Raw genomic sequence first — 15401 nt, forward strand, 5'->3', positions numbered from 1 at the left:
CGTCACGAACGCTTCGGCGCCAAGTTCCTCATTTTGCGATTCGAGACCAGCTACTGTATCGCCGCAACTATGCCCCAGAGGGTCGCACATGGTTACTCGTCATTCCGCGAACCTTGCGATCAGAGATTTGCTCCTCGTTCCACGTCGACCCTCAGTGTGGCCACGCGGGAGTCTTCAAGACCTACGAAAGACTTCGACACCGCTATTACTGGCGGGGAATGTACAATTTTGTTCGCAACTTCGTCCGCTCGTGTCATGAGTGCCAACGTCGCAAAGCGCCACCGCACAACTCCGCCGGTGAACTCCAGCCTTTACAATGCCCATCCCGACCCTTTGATCGCGTGGGCATAGATCTCTACGGGCCACTTCCGCTGACTCCTACCGGCAACAGGTGGATCATCGTTGCAGTAGACCACTTAACACGTTATGCGGAGACTGCTGCTCTACCAAATGCTACAGCGCAGGAGGTCGCCAATTTTATACTACGCCGTTTTCTTCTTCGTCATGGAGGTCCACGTGAACTTTTGAGCGACAGAGGCCGCACCTTCTTATCTGAAGTCATCGAACAACTGCTTGCTGCATGCGCTATTGTTCATCGTAAATGCACTGCCTATCACCCACAGACTAACGGTACCACGGAACGCTTCAACCGAACTCTTGGTGACATGCTCGCCATGTACGTCTCACCTGATCACTCTAATTGGGACCTAGTTCTTCCTTTTGTCACCTACGCCTACAACACCGCGACTCAGGCCACTACCGGATTCTCACCCTTTTACCTTCTTTACGGCCGTCATCCTTCGCACACAATAGACACCATTCTGCCCGACCGGCCGGACCCATCCGAATGCCTGCCGATCTCGGAAGCAGCCAGACACGCCGAAGAATGTCGCCAGCTGGCCCGCCAATTCACCTCAGACGACCAGAACCGTCAAAAAGCCGTTCACGACGCCCGGAACTCGACTCCCAATTTTCTCCCGGGCGCCCTCGTCTGGTTGTTAGTGCCACACCACACGCCTGGGCTCGCTTCAAAACTCCTTCCGAAGTACGACGGGCCATACCGCGTTCTCGAGAGAACATCACCCGTTAATTACCTGGTTGAGCCGCTCACGCCGCCGTCCGACATGCGACGTCGGAACCGTGAAGTCGTTCACGTTCAGCGCCTCAAGCCATATCACCTTTCCATCGTCCTTCCGGACAACTAAGTCGCCAGGATGGCTCCTTTATTTCCGCGGGGCCCTTGTAAGGAAGACGAACGATGACGCAGAGTCAGCAGCATCGGCAGCATCAAGCGCGCAGCAGAAGCTCGAGCGAGAGGACTGTGCTCGGTGCATCCTACGACCCGCTGTCGCTACGAACCCCAATAAATCCCCTTTATAGTTACAATCATCTATCTTCTGAGTAACTTCGTTATACTCCAAGATTCCTAACCACGACGCCAAAGACGTCACGGCTAGTGGTGATGATTATATGTATAGGTGAGTAAAATAAAGTGCAAATATTGGGCTCACACTAATTTTCCCCTCTGGGCGGAAGCATCAAGCCTAGCCGCAGAAGAGTCCCTTGAAACGCGCCGGATGTAAAGCTTCAAGCGAGACATTCACACAATCTTTGTCCCGCAACAACAACGACTGGAGGGGAACCCTGAGTAGTATGCGAAGCAGCCATGGGGTCGACTCAAGTTGCCATTAGTTTTCAGTTCGTGGTTTCCGTTAGGTTGAGGTACGTATCTACCGTTATAATTACCGTGCGTTGTGGGAGGAGAATGAGAGGAGCGGAGCGCGCGCGCGCGTCATTATACCGCGAGCTACAGTAGCGCCCCCCAGCGGAGTATGCAGCGCCTACCGTCGCGCCTCTAACCTGTGCTGCTTCGCATTATCGCGCGGAGCCGCAGGTGTTGCCATTCGTTGCGCAATCAGGAGAGGAGAGGAGCGCCGAATAGGAGAGGAGGGGGAGGAGGATGCGCATGCGCAGTAGGAGTGTGGACGCCGCACGGCGGATGGAGGGATGGAGAGAGGGAGGGAGTGACATAGCCCCGACCATAAGCTGCTTCGCATCTAAAAGAACACCGCATATCACCGAAGTGAATGATGATGAGTGGGCGAAGCACCGGGGGATCATTTGGTTAACCATGAATCTCACGACGCCGGCAAGCGGACCCAGAGGCGGCGAGAGCGCGGGAAGCGGCGGCAAAACACCGGAAGTGTTCTCTACCTGAGGTTGGTGGCGCCGATGGTCGGTGCAAGCGCGAGCTTCGCGAGCGCTCAGCTCCGCGTCCGCTTACCGGCGTTGCCGTACTGCTGCAGCTTTGCGAGTCCTCAGCTCCGGGTCCGCATGCCGGCGTTGCCGTGCTGCTGCAGCTTCCCGCGCCCTAGACTCCGGGTCCGCTTGTTGTCTGCGTCGCCGTGCTGCAGCAGCTTTGGGAGCCCTCGATTCGCTTGCAGGTGAGCTGCCACTCTCGCCTTTTCATCCATAGCGGGCACGCCATTATCAGAAGCGACCGTTATCATCCATGGCTCAAGAGAGAAAGAGAACGCTCGTCGGGAACGAACGCCCTTGTGCACCGCAGCGCCCCTAGCGGACTCCATGCAAACCAGAGCTACCGACGACGACGACGAGGTGGGACAAGGCTCGGCCCTAAGGTGCTTCGCCCCTAAAAGAGAGCGCGCATCGGGAACGAACGCCCTTGTGCACCGCAGCACCCCTAGCAGACTACATGCAAACCAGAGCTATGGACGATGACGACGACGAGGGCGGGACAAGGCTCGGCCCTAAGGTGCTTCGCCCCTAAAAGGCGAAATGTGGTAATTAACAGGCGAAGTTTGCCCAATAATTCGGTAGGATCCAATAAAACGGCTGTGGAATTTGTCCTATGAACCGGGGACAAGTACAGGTGCCAGGAGTAAAACTTCCTCTCCAGAGCAGAACGTCACAGTGGGGTGATTCGAGTCACAGGGACGCTTGCGAGAGTGCTGGCGTTGGTGTTATTGCGCATGATGTGATGGCAGGAGTCGAGGCGGAAAACTAGCTGTTCGGAAAAAGGCACTGCTGATGGGAAAGGAGCCGAGAAAAAAGATACATCAAAGACAAAGGTTGGTGAGTGGCAGTAGACAACGAAGAGCGGCGAAAAGCTGGTGGTACTTTGAGCTGCAGTGTTGCTGTCAAATTTTATAAATTTAGAAACGGTACGACTGGGCACCCCAGTTTGTGTTCTCCGGGCTGATGTACATTGCGATCCTGTCTGAGAGTGTACGATGGAAGTGCTCGGTCAAGTTATTGGTTAGTGGGTGACAGCTAGACGTTTTCTTGCCAATAGTGCTGTTGGCTCGTAGAGCTTCAGATGGAATGAAGAGAGGAAGATCTTGCAGTGGTTACTATTGAGACCACGTGGTGCTCTATCGCGTAAAAAGGTGCTTCGAAGGGAAAAAAAGCCGGCAGGTATCACGCCCCGTGGGAATCGATGTTATGCGAAGCAATGTGCGGAGAGCCTACCAAGTAAACGAAACGACTGAGAGCACCAAGACGTAGGCAGCTCTTTCATGGCCTGCATGACACGCATGTCATGACATTCATGTCATGTTTCCTCAGGTGTCCCTTTAGCTACACCTAATAAAACTTAAGGCGAAAGCCTCAGTCATGGTCATGACTATGACATCGACCATCAACCTTTAGCCATTTCCTTCACTTAGTACCACATCCGAAGACATTTTAATCATTTTCGCTGAGTCATTGTCATTTTTACTCTGTCATGGTCATGACATGACTACTACCAGAATCCTTTAGTGTCTCCTTCACTTAGTGCGCACGTTCAAACCAATTTCAGTGTTTATAGCGTATTTTTCTTTTTTTTTGCTGAGTCATTGTCGGTTTTGCTGAGTCATGCTCATGACTATAATTTAAACCATTGTCATTAAGTGTTTCCTTCACTTATTAGACACGTACAAACCGATTCCAGTTTTGTTAGGTGTTAATCTTTTATCTGTGAGTCATTGTCATGTATACTGAGTCATGCTCATGACTATGATTTCTGCCATCATCCGTTAGTGTTTCCTTCACTTAGTTCTTACGTCCGAACCCATTTCAGTGGTTTTTGAGTATTAATCTTATTCGCTGGATGATTGTCATGACCTACACGACCCGCATGTCACGACATTTATGTAATGATCTATCGCTTGTGTTCGTCATACAAACTGTCATGCTATGCCAATTTTGGTACCTACCAAGTTAATGAAACGACCATGGGAGAAGCAAGACGTAGGCGGCTGTTTCGTGACCTACATGACACGCATTTCATGACATTCAAGTCATGACATACCATTTATGCTCGTCTATACTCTTGTCATAGTATGCCAATTGTGGTACATACCAAGTTAATGAAATGAGCTTTAGAGCAGAAAGACGTAGGCGTCTAGATACATAGATCATAATCATCATCACTATCATCCGCCTATATTTATGTCCACTGCAGGACGAAGGCCTCTCCCTGTGATCTCCAATAACCGCTGTCTTGCGCTATCCGAGTCCAACTTGCGCCTGCAAATTTCCTAACTTCATCACCCCACCTGGTTTTCTGCCATCCTCGACCGCACTTCTCTTCTCTTGGTATCCATTCGGAAACTCTAATGGTCCAGCGGTTATCCATCCTACGGACTACATGGCCTGCCCAGCTCCATTTCTTCCGCTTAGTGTCAACTAGGATATCGGCTATCCCCGTTTGTTCTCTCATCCACACCGCGCTCTTCCTGTCTCTTAACGATAGGCCTAACATTTTTCGTTCCAACGCTCTTTGTGCTGTCCTTAAGTTGTTCTCGAGCGTCTTTGTTACCCTTAAAGTTTCTGCGCCATATTTTAGCACCGTTACAATGCAATGATTTTACACTTTTCTTTTCAACGACAGTGTAAGCTCTCAGTCAGGATTTGGCAATGCCTGCCGTATGCACTCCAACCCAATATTGTTCTTCTGTAAATTTCGTTTTCATGATCAGGATCCCCTGTGAGTAATTTACCTAGATAAACATACTTCCTTACAGACTCTAGAGGTTGACTGGTGATCCTGAATTCTTGTTCCCTTACCAGGCTATTTAATATTCGTTGTCTTCTGGATAATAATCTTCAACCCCACCCTTACATTTTTTTGCTTAAGGTCCTCAATTATTTGCTGTAATTCGTCCCCATTGTTGCTGAATAGGGCAATGTCGTCTGCATACGGAAGGTTGCTGAGATATTCGCCACTGATCCTCACTCCTAAGCCTTCCAGTCTAAGAGCTTCAATACTTCTAAGCATGCAGTGAATAGCATTGGAGAGATTGTGTCTCCTTGCCTGACCCCTTTCTTGATAGGTATATTTCTACTTTTCATGTGGTGAACAGAGGTTGTTGTGGAATCCTTGTAGATACTTGCCAAGATATTCACGTATGCTTCCTGTACTCCTTGATTACGCAATGCCTCTATGACTACTGGTATCTCTACCGAATCAAATGCTTTTTCATAATCTATGAAAGTAGCAAATGTTCGCCAAGAAATGTTTCGCATTTAAAAACGGCAAAGCTTGCTCTAGACCACGCAAAGCTCGAGACCAAGCGAAGCTGGCCGATCGATTGCATCATAACCTAAAAGATACCTGGCATATCTAAGCTCAACTCAGGCATAGCTAAGGCCGAACCTAGCTGCTACCAAATTGCCAACATAGATACAACCAAGTTCAACCTAGCTGCTACCAGGAGACGCAATCGATCGGCCAGCGTACACACTTTTAGTCATGTACCGTATAATGTCCAGCACATATGCGGTATATTTTCGTTCCAGCGTAAAGTACTGCATATAAACGGACTTTCAAGCAATATTATGCGAGACAATGGCTGCGGCGGCAGCCTAAGCCCCCTATATGCGGCCCCGAGCGGACGCAACGCTTACATGCAGCCTTGCAAATTTGGCGCGCAGAAAGCGCGCTGAAGCGTTGAGAGAGCTTTACAAAGCAAAAGCTGTAAGGAGCAGTGAGGGTAATGCTTTGCGCGAGAAAGTAAAGCGAAAGGCAAAAGGAGAACGAAGAGAAACAAGTCGATGGCTCCGCGTTGCTTTGATGGCGGAGGAGGAGGAAAGGCGGCGTCGACCGGACCGGGAAGGAGCGAGAACATGGCGCATGCCGGCGTATGAGGCGATTGTTTTCGGCGGTAATTATCGTCATATCTTTGTACCGGCAACGTTATGCGACTGTGTTCGTGTTGTGACGTGATCAGGCCGCGTCGGTAAACGCTCTCGGTGATGTCAGTGATCTTAAAATCCACCATTGTTACCGGAAATTGCAAAAGAGCAGTGCAACTTCGAGAACTCGTGTGAGTACAACGGCCACACCGGCTATCAGCGGCGGCGGGCCGCCATGTGCGCTGGATCGGCGGACCCAGGAGTGCGTGCTGTAGAGCTGCGAACCTGTGCCTATTTGGTAGGTCGAATTTTGCTTCCTATACGCTACGCTTACTAAATGCTTAATTTCTACCATTGTATTAATATGAGCCAGCAGATAACGAATGTCGGTGATTTAAATATCTGAACGTGTAGTACTAATGCGAACACGCGCATTGGAAGTTTTGGTGTGTGAAGTAGTTATAACTGCAGGCTCCGTTTAGGTTTCCCACAACTGTATGACTGCAGGCGATTTTTTTTCTTGCGTAGTCAGGTGTCCATTTGTTGTAACTTCATGCGCGAATTTTTCTTAGGGCTTGCGCTTTATGGCGGCGCTGGTAATCGCGTGTAGCGTTCTAACCATGAAATGTGCCTTTTTTTATTCCTTTCGAGGGCTTTGCGTGATTAATTCATTGCGTTTTGTAGTTCCAGTTTGTCAAACGACGGTAATATTTTGAAGAAAAAAAAATTCTGGTGTGTTACGCACTTTCCTCTGTGTAGTGTGTCGATTTGCGTAGATTTCTGGCTTTCCTGTTTAATGCGTCGAGTTCACTAAAATTCAAAGGCCGATTGAGCCCGAAGCTTGCGTGACGCGACCATAGTCAAAAACGACGCAGCAGCTCCGAAGTGATGGTTTGCACTAGCCGCAGGATTTGCCACATTATCTCTTCGAGATAAGCAGTACACTCGTCACTTGTAGAAGGGGCGAAGTTCAACTGGCAAAATTTCAACAACGCGACATGTCACGTCGATTGAAGCAATTTCAAGTTTTATAGCAGACGGAAAAGTCTGGTTTTCAGTACTTGCGTCGTTCCATAATGTTGTGAGATAAAAGCGCTGCATGCATAGCTAAAAAAACTATGAAAGAAGCAAAAGAATATTACAAGTTGCACATTTAGCTTTTGTGTGGTGATTGCTATGTTGTGTTCATTCGCGACTATGAAGCTAACCCCAAAATAGGCCTTAATAAGACCTTTCTTATGAGCTTATGCTTCTCGAGTTATCAAATTTCTGCATTTTGTTTTTATTCTCGCTTAACTGAATTTTTTTCTATACAGGATTAAAGTGGGACGTCAATACTAATGAGGACGCCACCAAAGAAAGCACAACTCCGGGCTCTCCATTGGAACGTTAGAGTGGACCACCGCACCGGTAAGCAAAAATCAGGCCAAAAATGGCTGTTCATTGCAGTGCGGAAATATATGCTTATGATGAAGCACACCAAGAAAAAGCTCACATTTTGCCAGCTCAAAACTGGAGTGGGGCTCAGAAAGATACAAGTGTTTACAATATTGCGCGCATGCGGAGAACATTGAACTTACACGAGTTGTAATATCACTAGAGATAGACACATATTCGAGAGCCTCTCACGAATTTCTGCTGATTTCAGAACAGTGGGAAGTCACTGAGTTTAGGCCAGTGTAAGTGCAAGTACAACTGAATGCCAGTAAGTGTAAGGGCATATTGGGCACAGTTGATATAACGAAGGCAGAGGCACTCAACTAATGTACATGACACCTAAATCCGAATTCTATCTCTCCTTCGAGATAATTAGGTATGCTAGCGGGCAGTCTATCTCACCTACGAGTGCCCCTGAGAGCCAGCTGACAATGTGGGCCAATTAATAATTACCTGCAAGTGGGGGAAATATGACTGTGAAATAAATAATAAGCCCAAGCACATTGAGTTGATTTCGAAGAGGCTAAGTATATGTGAAATGTGTTTGTACATGACGTGAAGAATGCAACTGAATGTATGTTTCTCTCTTTAGTTGCTTGCCAGAGCATTATGTGTTTGTGTCTATTGCCATGGCTTGATTACTTTGTTTACACTGTGTATGCACGCATCATATTCAGATTAATTAGGGATGGACTTTATTGTTAATAATGCCAGTGAAATTTCAAATACAATGCTGTAAATTCAAAGGTCGGACACATTCGCATGTCTTTCACAATCTGTTATGAGTTATTCACATGTGAAGTGTGTGTTATGGAATGTTCATATTTCTGTAGTAAATCATGGACACCCAGTTTTATAATGCTGACACGTGCTCTTGGAGAAAGGAGGTACAAAGATAGAAGACAGGCAGGTTCACCAGCGTAAATACAAGTAACTGTGCTGAGGAAGGGGTATAAAGGGAATGAAAGGCAACAAGAGAGCCGAGACTTAAAATAGAAAGGAAGATAATGTGTGCACATCAATGCAATGCCGTGCACTATAGCAACAACCCATATGTCAAGTAGCAGGGCAATACAAGGGTGTTGAACGCAGTCTGAACAATTGTTCTCTTCCCCAACAAGGTGCAATTAGGCGCAGTCAAGTGCAGTTTTTTAGCCACACAAAATTGAGGGCAATCAAATAAAAGACCTCGAATCGTTATCTCGCAGTCTCAGAAGTTTATGGTTAACATTGAGATCCGTTTCTTGCAAGATCACTACTATATTGACCTCGAACAACTATTGAATAAACATAGCCCTAAGAGGGCCAGGGTCAAGCAGTTTTTGGAATCGTCTAACATTAAGTGGCATTTCTTTTTCCATTTCTCCGTCACCTGGAGGCCCAGGAGTCATCAGGACAAATAACTCTCAATATATGTGAATATGTAATGTGTTTGTGATGACGGAGCAATTATGTTAAATTAAACTCATATTAAAAATGCTTTTTTTTTTCTTGTTAGCAATTTAACATAAAAAACTTCACTTTGGATTTCTCTGCATTCACCCAACCATTGCGGCATGTATACAGAGTGTGCTCCGCAAGACAAAAGATTTTTTTATGTTGCTTGGCTCCCAAAAGTGTTCTTCAATTCAAATACATACAAGGTGTGTTCGAAAAGAAACCAAACTTTTGCTTTAACATATTTTTTTGCTTATTGTACAACATTTTATGCATGTCCCCTTCAAAGTAGTCCGCTCTTCTGGCAATACATTGTTCCTATCATCTCATCCATTTTTGGAAAGCCTCCTGGAACGCTTTTTGTGGGATGGCGCGTAGGTCTCATGTCGCATTGTCTTGAAATTGCTTTTATGTATTGGAAACGACGTCCTTTCAACGTGATTCTAAGTTCAGGAAACAGGAAAAAGCTTCTTGGGCTAGGTCTGGAAAGTACGGTCGATGGGGCACGAGAGTGTGATGTTTTGCTAGATAGCTGCAGACAAGGAGCGACGTGTGAACTAGCTCATTGTCATGTTGCAACAATTAAGTCTGGGTTTTCCAAAATTCAGGCTTCCTACTGCACACAGCATCCCGCAAACGCGCTAGAATTTCTTGGTAGACTGCCTTGTTTACCATCTGACCACGTGGTACAAATTCCTGATGGACTAGGTCTTTCCAGTCAGAAAACAGCACCATTAAACACCACCTTGATTTTTTGCTGACTAATGCGTGCTTTCTTGGGCGAGAAGACTGTTCGCCCACCCACTGCGACAACTGCACTTTTGTTTCAATATCAGAGCTATAAACCCATGTCTCATTGCCTGTTGTGATATTACAGAAGTTTTCATTATCATTGCCAGTGGCATGCAGTTCCTGGCTTATTTCAGCACAGGGGTTTCTGATCAACACTGAACAAACGCGGCACGAATTTTGCACTGACACGACGCATCTCAAGTTTGTCATTCTCAATAGGATGCCATAATCCTATGCTGATGCCCACTTCGTCAGCTAGTTCTCGAACAGTTAAACGACGATTTCCACGAATCACATCACGCACTCTCTTGACATGGTCACCATCTGTTGATGTGGAAGGTCGTCCAGGCTTGCGATCGTCACCAACCGACATTCTGCCTTGTTCAATATGCTTAAACTACTCATAGCACTGAGTGCGACTCATACAGTTTTTTCCATGTGCTTGGTTAAGCAATTGAAATGTCTCTGTGTAAGTTTTGCCTAGTTTGTAGCAAAATTTCACACACACACGTTGTTCTTCAACCTCATTCGTTGTTACTTTGGCACTAATCCAACAAACAGCTTGTACACGTGCGCACTTCGGCGGTTGTAGCTCACCAGAGTGAAACGCGGCAAATGGCAATTTGTTCTCTAAAGCCACTGCTACATGCGTTCAGTAGCCGCAGCCTGCTCTCTGCCGGTTTGGGTGCTATTTCAAAAATTTTGTTTCTATTTCAACACACCTCGTACACTTTCATGCAGCGTTTTCAATCTTTCTTTTTTTCATGCTAGTCATGGATAGCTACTTTTTCATTAAAGCTGCGAGCACTTAGCTGTCTAAATTCCTCATTAGATAACTTATCTATACAAAATGCGGCCCCACAGTAAGTTTAGTAGATATGTGTGTTCTGTTCCTGATGTTGTAGTTATCTGCTATTTTACGTAGTTTTGGTTATAAACAAAACATTCTTTAATGAATGAGAAAACGGTGAACTGAGAGGCCCAACTTTTGTTGGTCGCAATTTCAAGAAGTACATGCAAGTTAATGCATTATGCTTGTTTCACATTTTAAAAGCTGCAGGCACTAACACTGCCTGTCTGCTTTAGTATTTCCTGTAGCAGTGTGGCTTTTATTTGTTAATGTCAGGGCTTGGTATATAAGTCCCCATTCTGTGTTGAAAACCTACAGTGAAACTATGCTGGGCACTTTTCACTTTGTTGTAGTGTAAATAAATCATTCTCCTTTGAAAAGTATGTTCTTTGTCTGTGTCTGCATGAACGTACGTGTCTGCAATAATGCACAGCATGCTTTCGGGTGGCGTACAGAGATGAAGTGGGCATTCCGCAAAAAGCATATTTAACGTTGTAGGAGTAAAACGTATGCTTTTAATAACTGTGCATATTGGGCACAGTTGATATAACGAAGGCAGAGGCACTCAACTAATGTACATGACACCTAAATCCGAATTCGATCTCTCCTTCGAGATAATTAGGTATGCTAGCGGGCATTCCATCTCACCTACTTGCAACCACTTCATGGCACAGCTTCCTTTGCAGGAAACAGCACAATAGTGCGAGCTCAATTAATACAGCGCGTGCATTTTATTGCTGCTGCACGGTGCATACTTTTTTTTTGAGATAACTAAAAGTGGTTTGTGCATGTATGCGCCTCGTCTTGCGCAAGGAGATTCACTTGCATTCCAGATAGCAGAGAGTGTTCATTGCGGTGGTGCTGATCACACAAATGCAGCGCAAGATACAATGGTCAAATTGCTGTTATTCCACGTTAATTTTGCGTCGAACTCATCGACTTGCAAGTGTATATGAATGAAACCGTTGTAAGCTTCGACACGCCGGCAAAATCCCACCTTGTTATGCGAAATTTCAAACAGCTGTTTCGTTCACTTTCAACGACAGTCGCCGCAGTAACAAGGTAGCCTTAGCGTTTCGGCCGCACCTGTCGCATTCCGACGGAAATGCAAAAACACTTGTGTCGTTCTTTCGGTGCGCGTTAAATAACTCCAGGTGGCCACGATGAATCCGTAGCTCTCTATTATTGCGTCCCTCGTAATCCATCGCAGTGTCCGGACGCTAAGCCCCATAATATAAATTCTTTAATGACGCCTCTATTTCTTACCTGCCTTCGTTCCTTTAAGCTCGACGGCACTGCAGGTGTGGCCACGGTAGCTTGTTCCCACGTCGCGTGCATGCGCCTGGCAGGTGAAGAGATGAAAACAAGCTAGCGTGCTCAAAGCAGTGAAGCTTCCGATATTTGCAATGCTGTTACGCTAGGCTCACGGGCGGAGATACTGACGCGCCTTGCTGCTTCAAAATAAACACTGAATCATTAACTACAACGGAACAGCATAATAGGATCAGTTCGAGAGCATTCTTCTTGATACTCACAAAATCTATATATGTCAGTCTTTCGGAAAGGACATCCCTGTTGAGGCCAGTGGAGGCGAATGGAAATATTTGTCGGTTTAACAAAATTTGACGGGCGGGTAATATCCCGCCCGCTTGTTCGACGTCTCAGAATATCGGAGCCGTATTGTCGTTATACCGTCGAGGCAGCGCAACAGCGCGGATCAGTTTTAACTGAACCTTCTGAAGGAGGCTGAAAGTTTTACAGACAAAACCGAGTTACCTGTTAAACAGTGACTACAGTTGCATCATTGTGAATGCAGAGAAAATATTAAAGAACTACATTTGCCTGGCTAAGCAGTTTTTCTTTTCGTGCAGCCCCCATGCTCCGTAATCCTACCCAATTTAGCCTTTCCGCCTCACATGACAGCTGTTGAAAGCGCTATTCGTATACTGATACTCATTTAAATACATCTAATCTCACCAACCACCTAAGCATCGCTAACAGCCACACAAGTTATGTGTGTATCATGCACGATCGCCGACGGTGCACGATCGACATAAAACGACAGCCTGGGAAACACAAATGTATCTACAAATAGCTGTGCGAGTCCTCAGGGCAGTGTAGTCATGTGGAGTAGTGGTTAGCTTGTTTGGTTCTCACGCGGTGTACCCGGGTTCGATTCCTAGTGTTCCCAGGTTTGTGTGAAGTGCGTTGCCATGCTTGTGTTGTGTGTTATCAATTTCCTATAATGTCTATGAAACAGCGCTCAAAACCACAGTGGACGGCGCCTGTCTTAAAATAATTTTTTTTCGTAAGAAATACCAAATGGGGCCGCATAAGATTTGGGCCGCTTAGTAAGCCGGACAGATTTGATCTGAAATACCGCATAAAAATTTGGGGTTATGCGTGACGTTCGCCAAGCGGCCTTACTATGGGCCGTTTAAATGCAGGCCGCATAAGCAAGATCCGCATAAAATAGGCCGCATACGCAGTAGGCCGTTTATAGTGAGCCATTTATAAGCGTAGAAATTTTGACCTACTTTCCGCCCTATATGCGTTGTTTTAAGCCAGTATTTCCTAAGAGTGTAGTTGTGACTCGAGGTTTGCGCGGCCTAGTGCAAGCTTTGCCTACCCATTACGACGGCAGAAGAGACGTAAAATTTCACGCTAGAATGATTAGCGGGCATGCAACCCAGCTGTGGAAGAAGACGAGGACGACGAACGCCGGAGCAGTGGCACGAGCGCCTGCGAGTTCGAGTTCAAGCGCTAACCGGGGGGCACCAACGAGAGAGAGAGAATAAAACATTTATTGGTGAAAAATTAATTGTCGTTTTGTGGTTGGACCTCCTAGTACGGTAGACCTTTGGCTTTTGCCGCCGTCCGGGCTCGGTTGACCAGGGCTTGTTGCTGTTCTGGGTCCGAGCTGGACAAGGTCGTATCCCACTCGACTATCGTCGGATTATGCTTGGCCGATATTTTCGGATTTTGTGGGCACGCCCAGATGCCGAGACCATGTGGTATAACGAGCCAGCTGCGGAAGAAGACCACGACGCTCGAGTCAGTGCTGATGATGATAATGTCGTCAAGCGAGCACTTTTTACGGTTGGCTTAAACAGGTTAGCTGTTAAAAGTCCTAAATTGAACACGTGGTGCTCCATCGCGTAATATGATGATTCGCAGGAAAAAGCGCTCAACTTGAAAAGCTGTGTCAGAATGCAGAGAAGCTGTCTTAGCATAGCGAGTGTGGTGATAAACAGCTGCCACAAATCAGCGTTTACCGTTGGAGGTCAGAAACGAGGCCCGCACAAGTATTTTCAGAAAATATGAAAGGGAGATGTAGGACAAGGGGAAGGGTTGAAGGGGACCAGCGGGAGTAGGTGTGGGGCTTACAATGTGCGCAAGAGGCGATATACTTGGCCACGGTTGATGAAAGACCCTGCCAAGATAACGGGCTTCGGATCCTGTCGTATGTCTCGTGATATCCAAAATGACCTGCCATTGGATTGTTCTGAAACAATTGTAAAATATCGCGATATACTTGGCCACGGTTGATGAAAGACCCTGCCAAGATAACGGGCTTCGGATCCTGTCGTATGTCTCGTGATATCCAAAATGACCTGCCATTGGATTGTTCTGAAACAATTGTAAAATATCGCTTGGCAGAGAATGGGGAATGAGGGGAACCCATTTATTGCCATCGGGCTCTCAAATGTAACGGCGTAGGGCTCCATCGGTCAAGTTGTTGACGCCAATGTGTGTTTGGCAGCCAGGTGGAACAACTGCGGCACTCAAGAATAGTCTGACATTATGGGTTCGCACGCTGGTGCGCAATAAGGACGTGATGGCAGTCAGCGCCTGACCACTCCAGTGTTGTTATTTGTTAGACGTTGATGTTGACGGCGTAACTATTTCTGCACTCATCGACGCTGGAGCGCACATCTCTGTAATGAGTGCAGATTTGCGTCGATGCCTTCATAAAGTGCTAACGCCAGCCGCCTCCCGCATTCTCCGCGTCGCTGATGGAGGGACTCCTGCCGTTCTTGGGATGTGCACCGCCCCCGTCTGCATTGCTGGTCATCCCACTTCCGCCGAATTCGCCGTCATCGAGAAGTTCGGCCCACATTTATTCCGACTCACCAAGCACTTGCCACCGGCTTAAACATCCCCGCTGTTAAAGGCACGGGCCGCCATGAGCTCCAAGTATTGCGTATCACTCGCTGAACACTGCACGTGAGCGATCGTCTAACGTCGTCTGCTACTCACAGTCCGTACACATTCTTCTTCACGGAAGTGCTTGCTGCAAACACGTGCATATGAGCTCGGTTCTTTACCCATTCGAAGCTTCATTAGCCATGGGTCGCAGGTTTTGTTATCTTCTGGGTAAAAGTCAAAGCAGTGAAAGCTCCGTGATCGTATCGCGGCCGCGGTGGCCGCATATCGATGGAGGCGAAATGCAAAAACGCCCGTGTGCTGGCGTTGTAGTGCACGTTAAAGAACCCCAGGTGGTCAAAATTAATCCGGAGAACTCCACTATGGCGTGCCTCATAATCTGAACTGGTTTTGGCACGTAAAACCTCAGAAAGAAGTGAAATCTCACGTCCTCTTCCTTCGCGTACTTTGCGCACTGCGGCACCGAGCAACCGATAACTTTGAGTGCACTTTCCCAGCTTGTGTAGTCCTAGGTGTCCGTGCACATGGAGTGAGTGCAAAACAACGCTGGAAAACACTAGGCAATCGCGGTTAAAAA

At 47.0% G+C, this 15401-nt stretch overlaps 1 protein-coding gene across 2 annotated transcripts in view; it reads right to left on the reverse strand.

The window, feature by feature from the left end:
* Positions 1–13587: 13587 nt before the first annotated feature.
* The window catches only part of LOC119453763 (uncharacterized), a 148353-nt gene continuing 146539 nt past the window's right edge, over positions 13588–15401 (reverse strand). For both annotated transcript variants that reach the window (XM_049668483.1, XM_049668481.1), the window contains one exon: positions 13588–13685. In XM_049668483.1, the coding sequence (XP_049524440.1) occupies positions 13603–13685 (83 nt within the window). In that variant the 3' untranslated portion in view covers positions 13588–13602. The remainder of the gene's footprint in view (positions 13686–15401) is intronic.

Source organism: Dermacentor silvarum, chromosome 5, assembly GCF_013339745.2.
Source record: "Dermacentor silvarum isolate Dsil-2018 chromosome 5, BIME_Dsil_1.4, whole genome shotgun sequence".
Taxonomy (NCBI): domain Eukaryota; kingdom Metazoa; phylum Arthropoda; class Arachnida; order Ixodida; family Ixodidae; genus Dermacentor; species Dermacentor silvarum.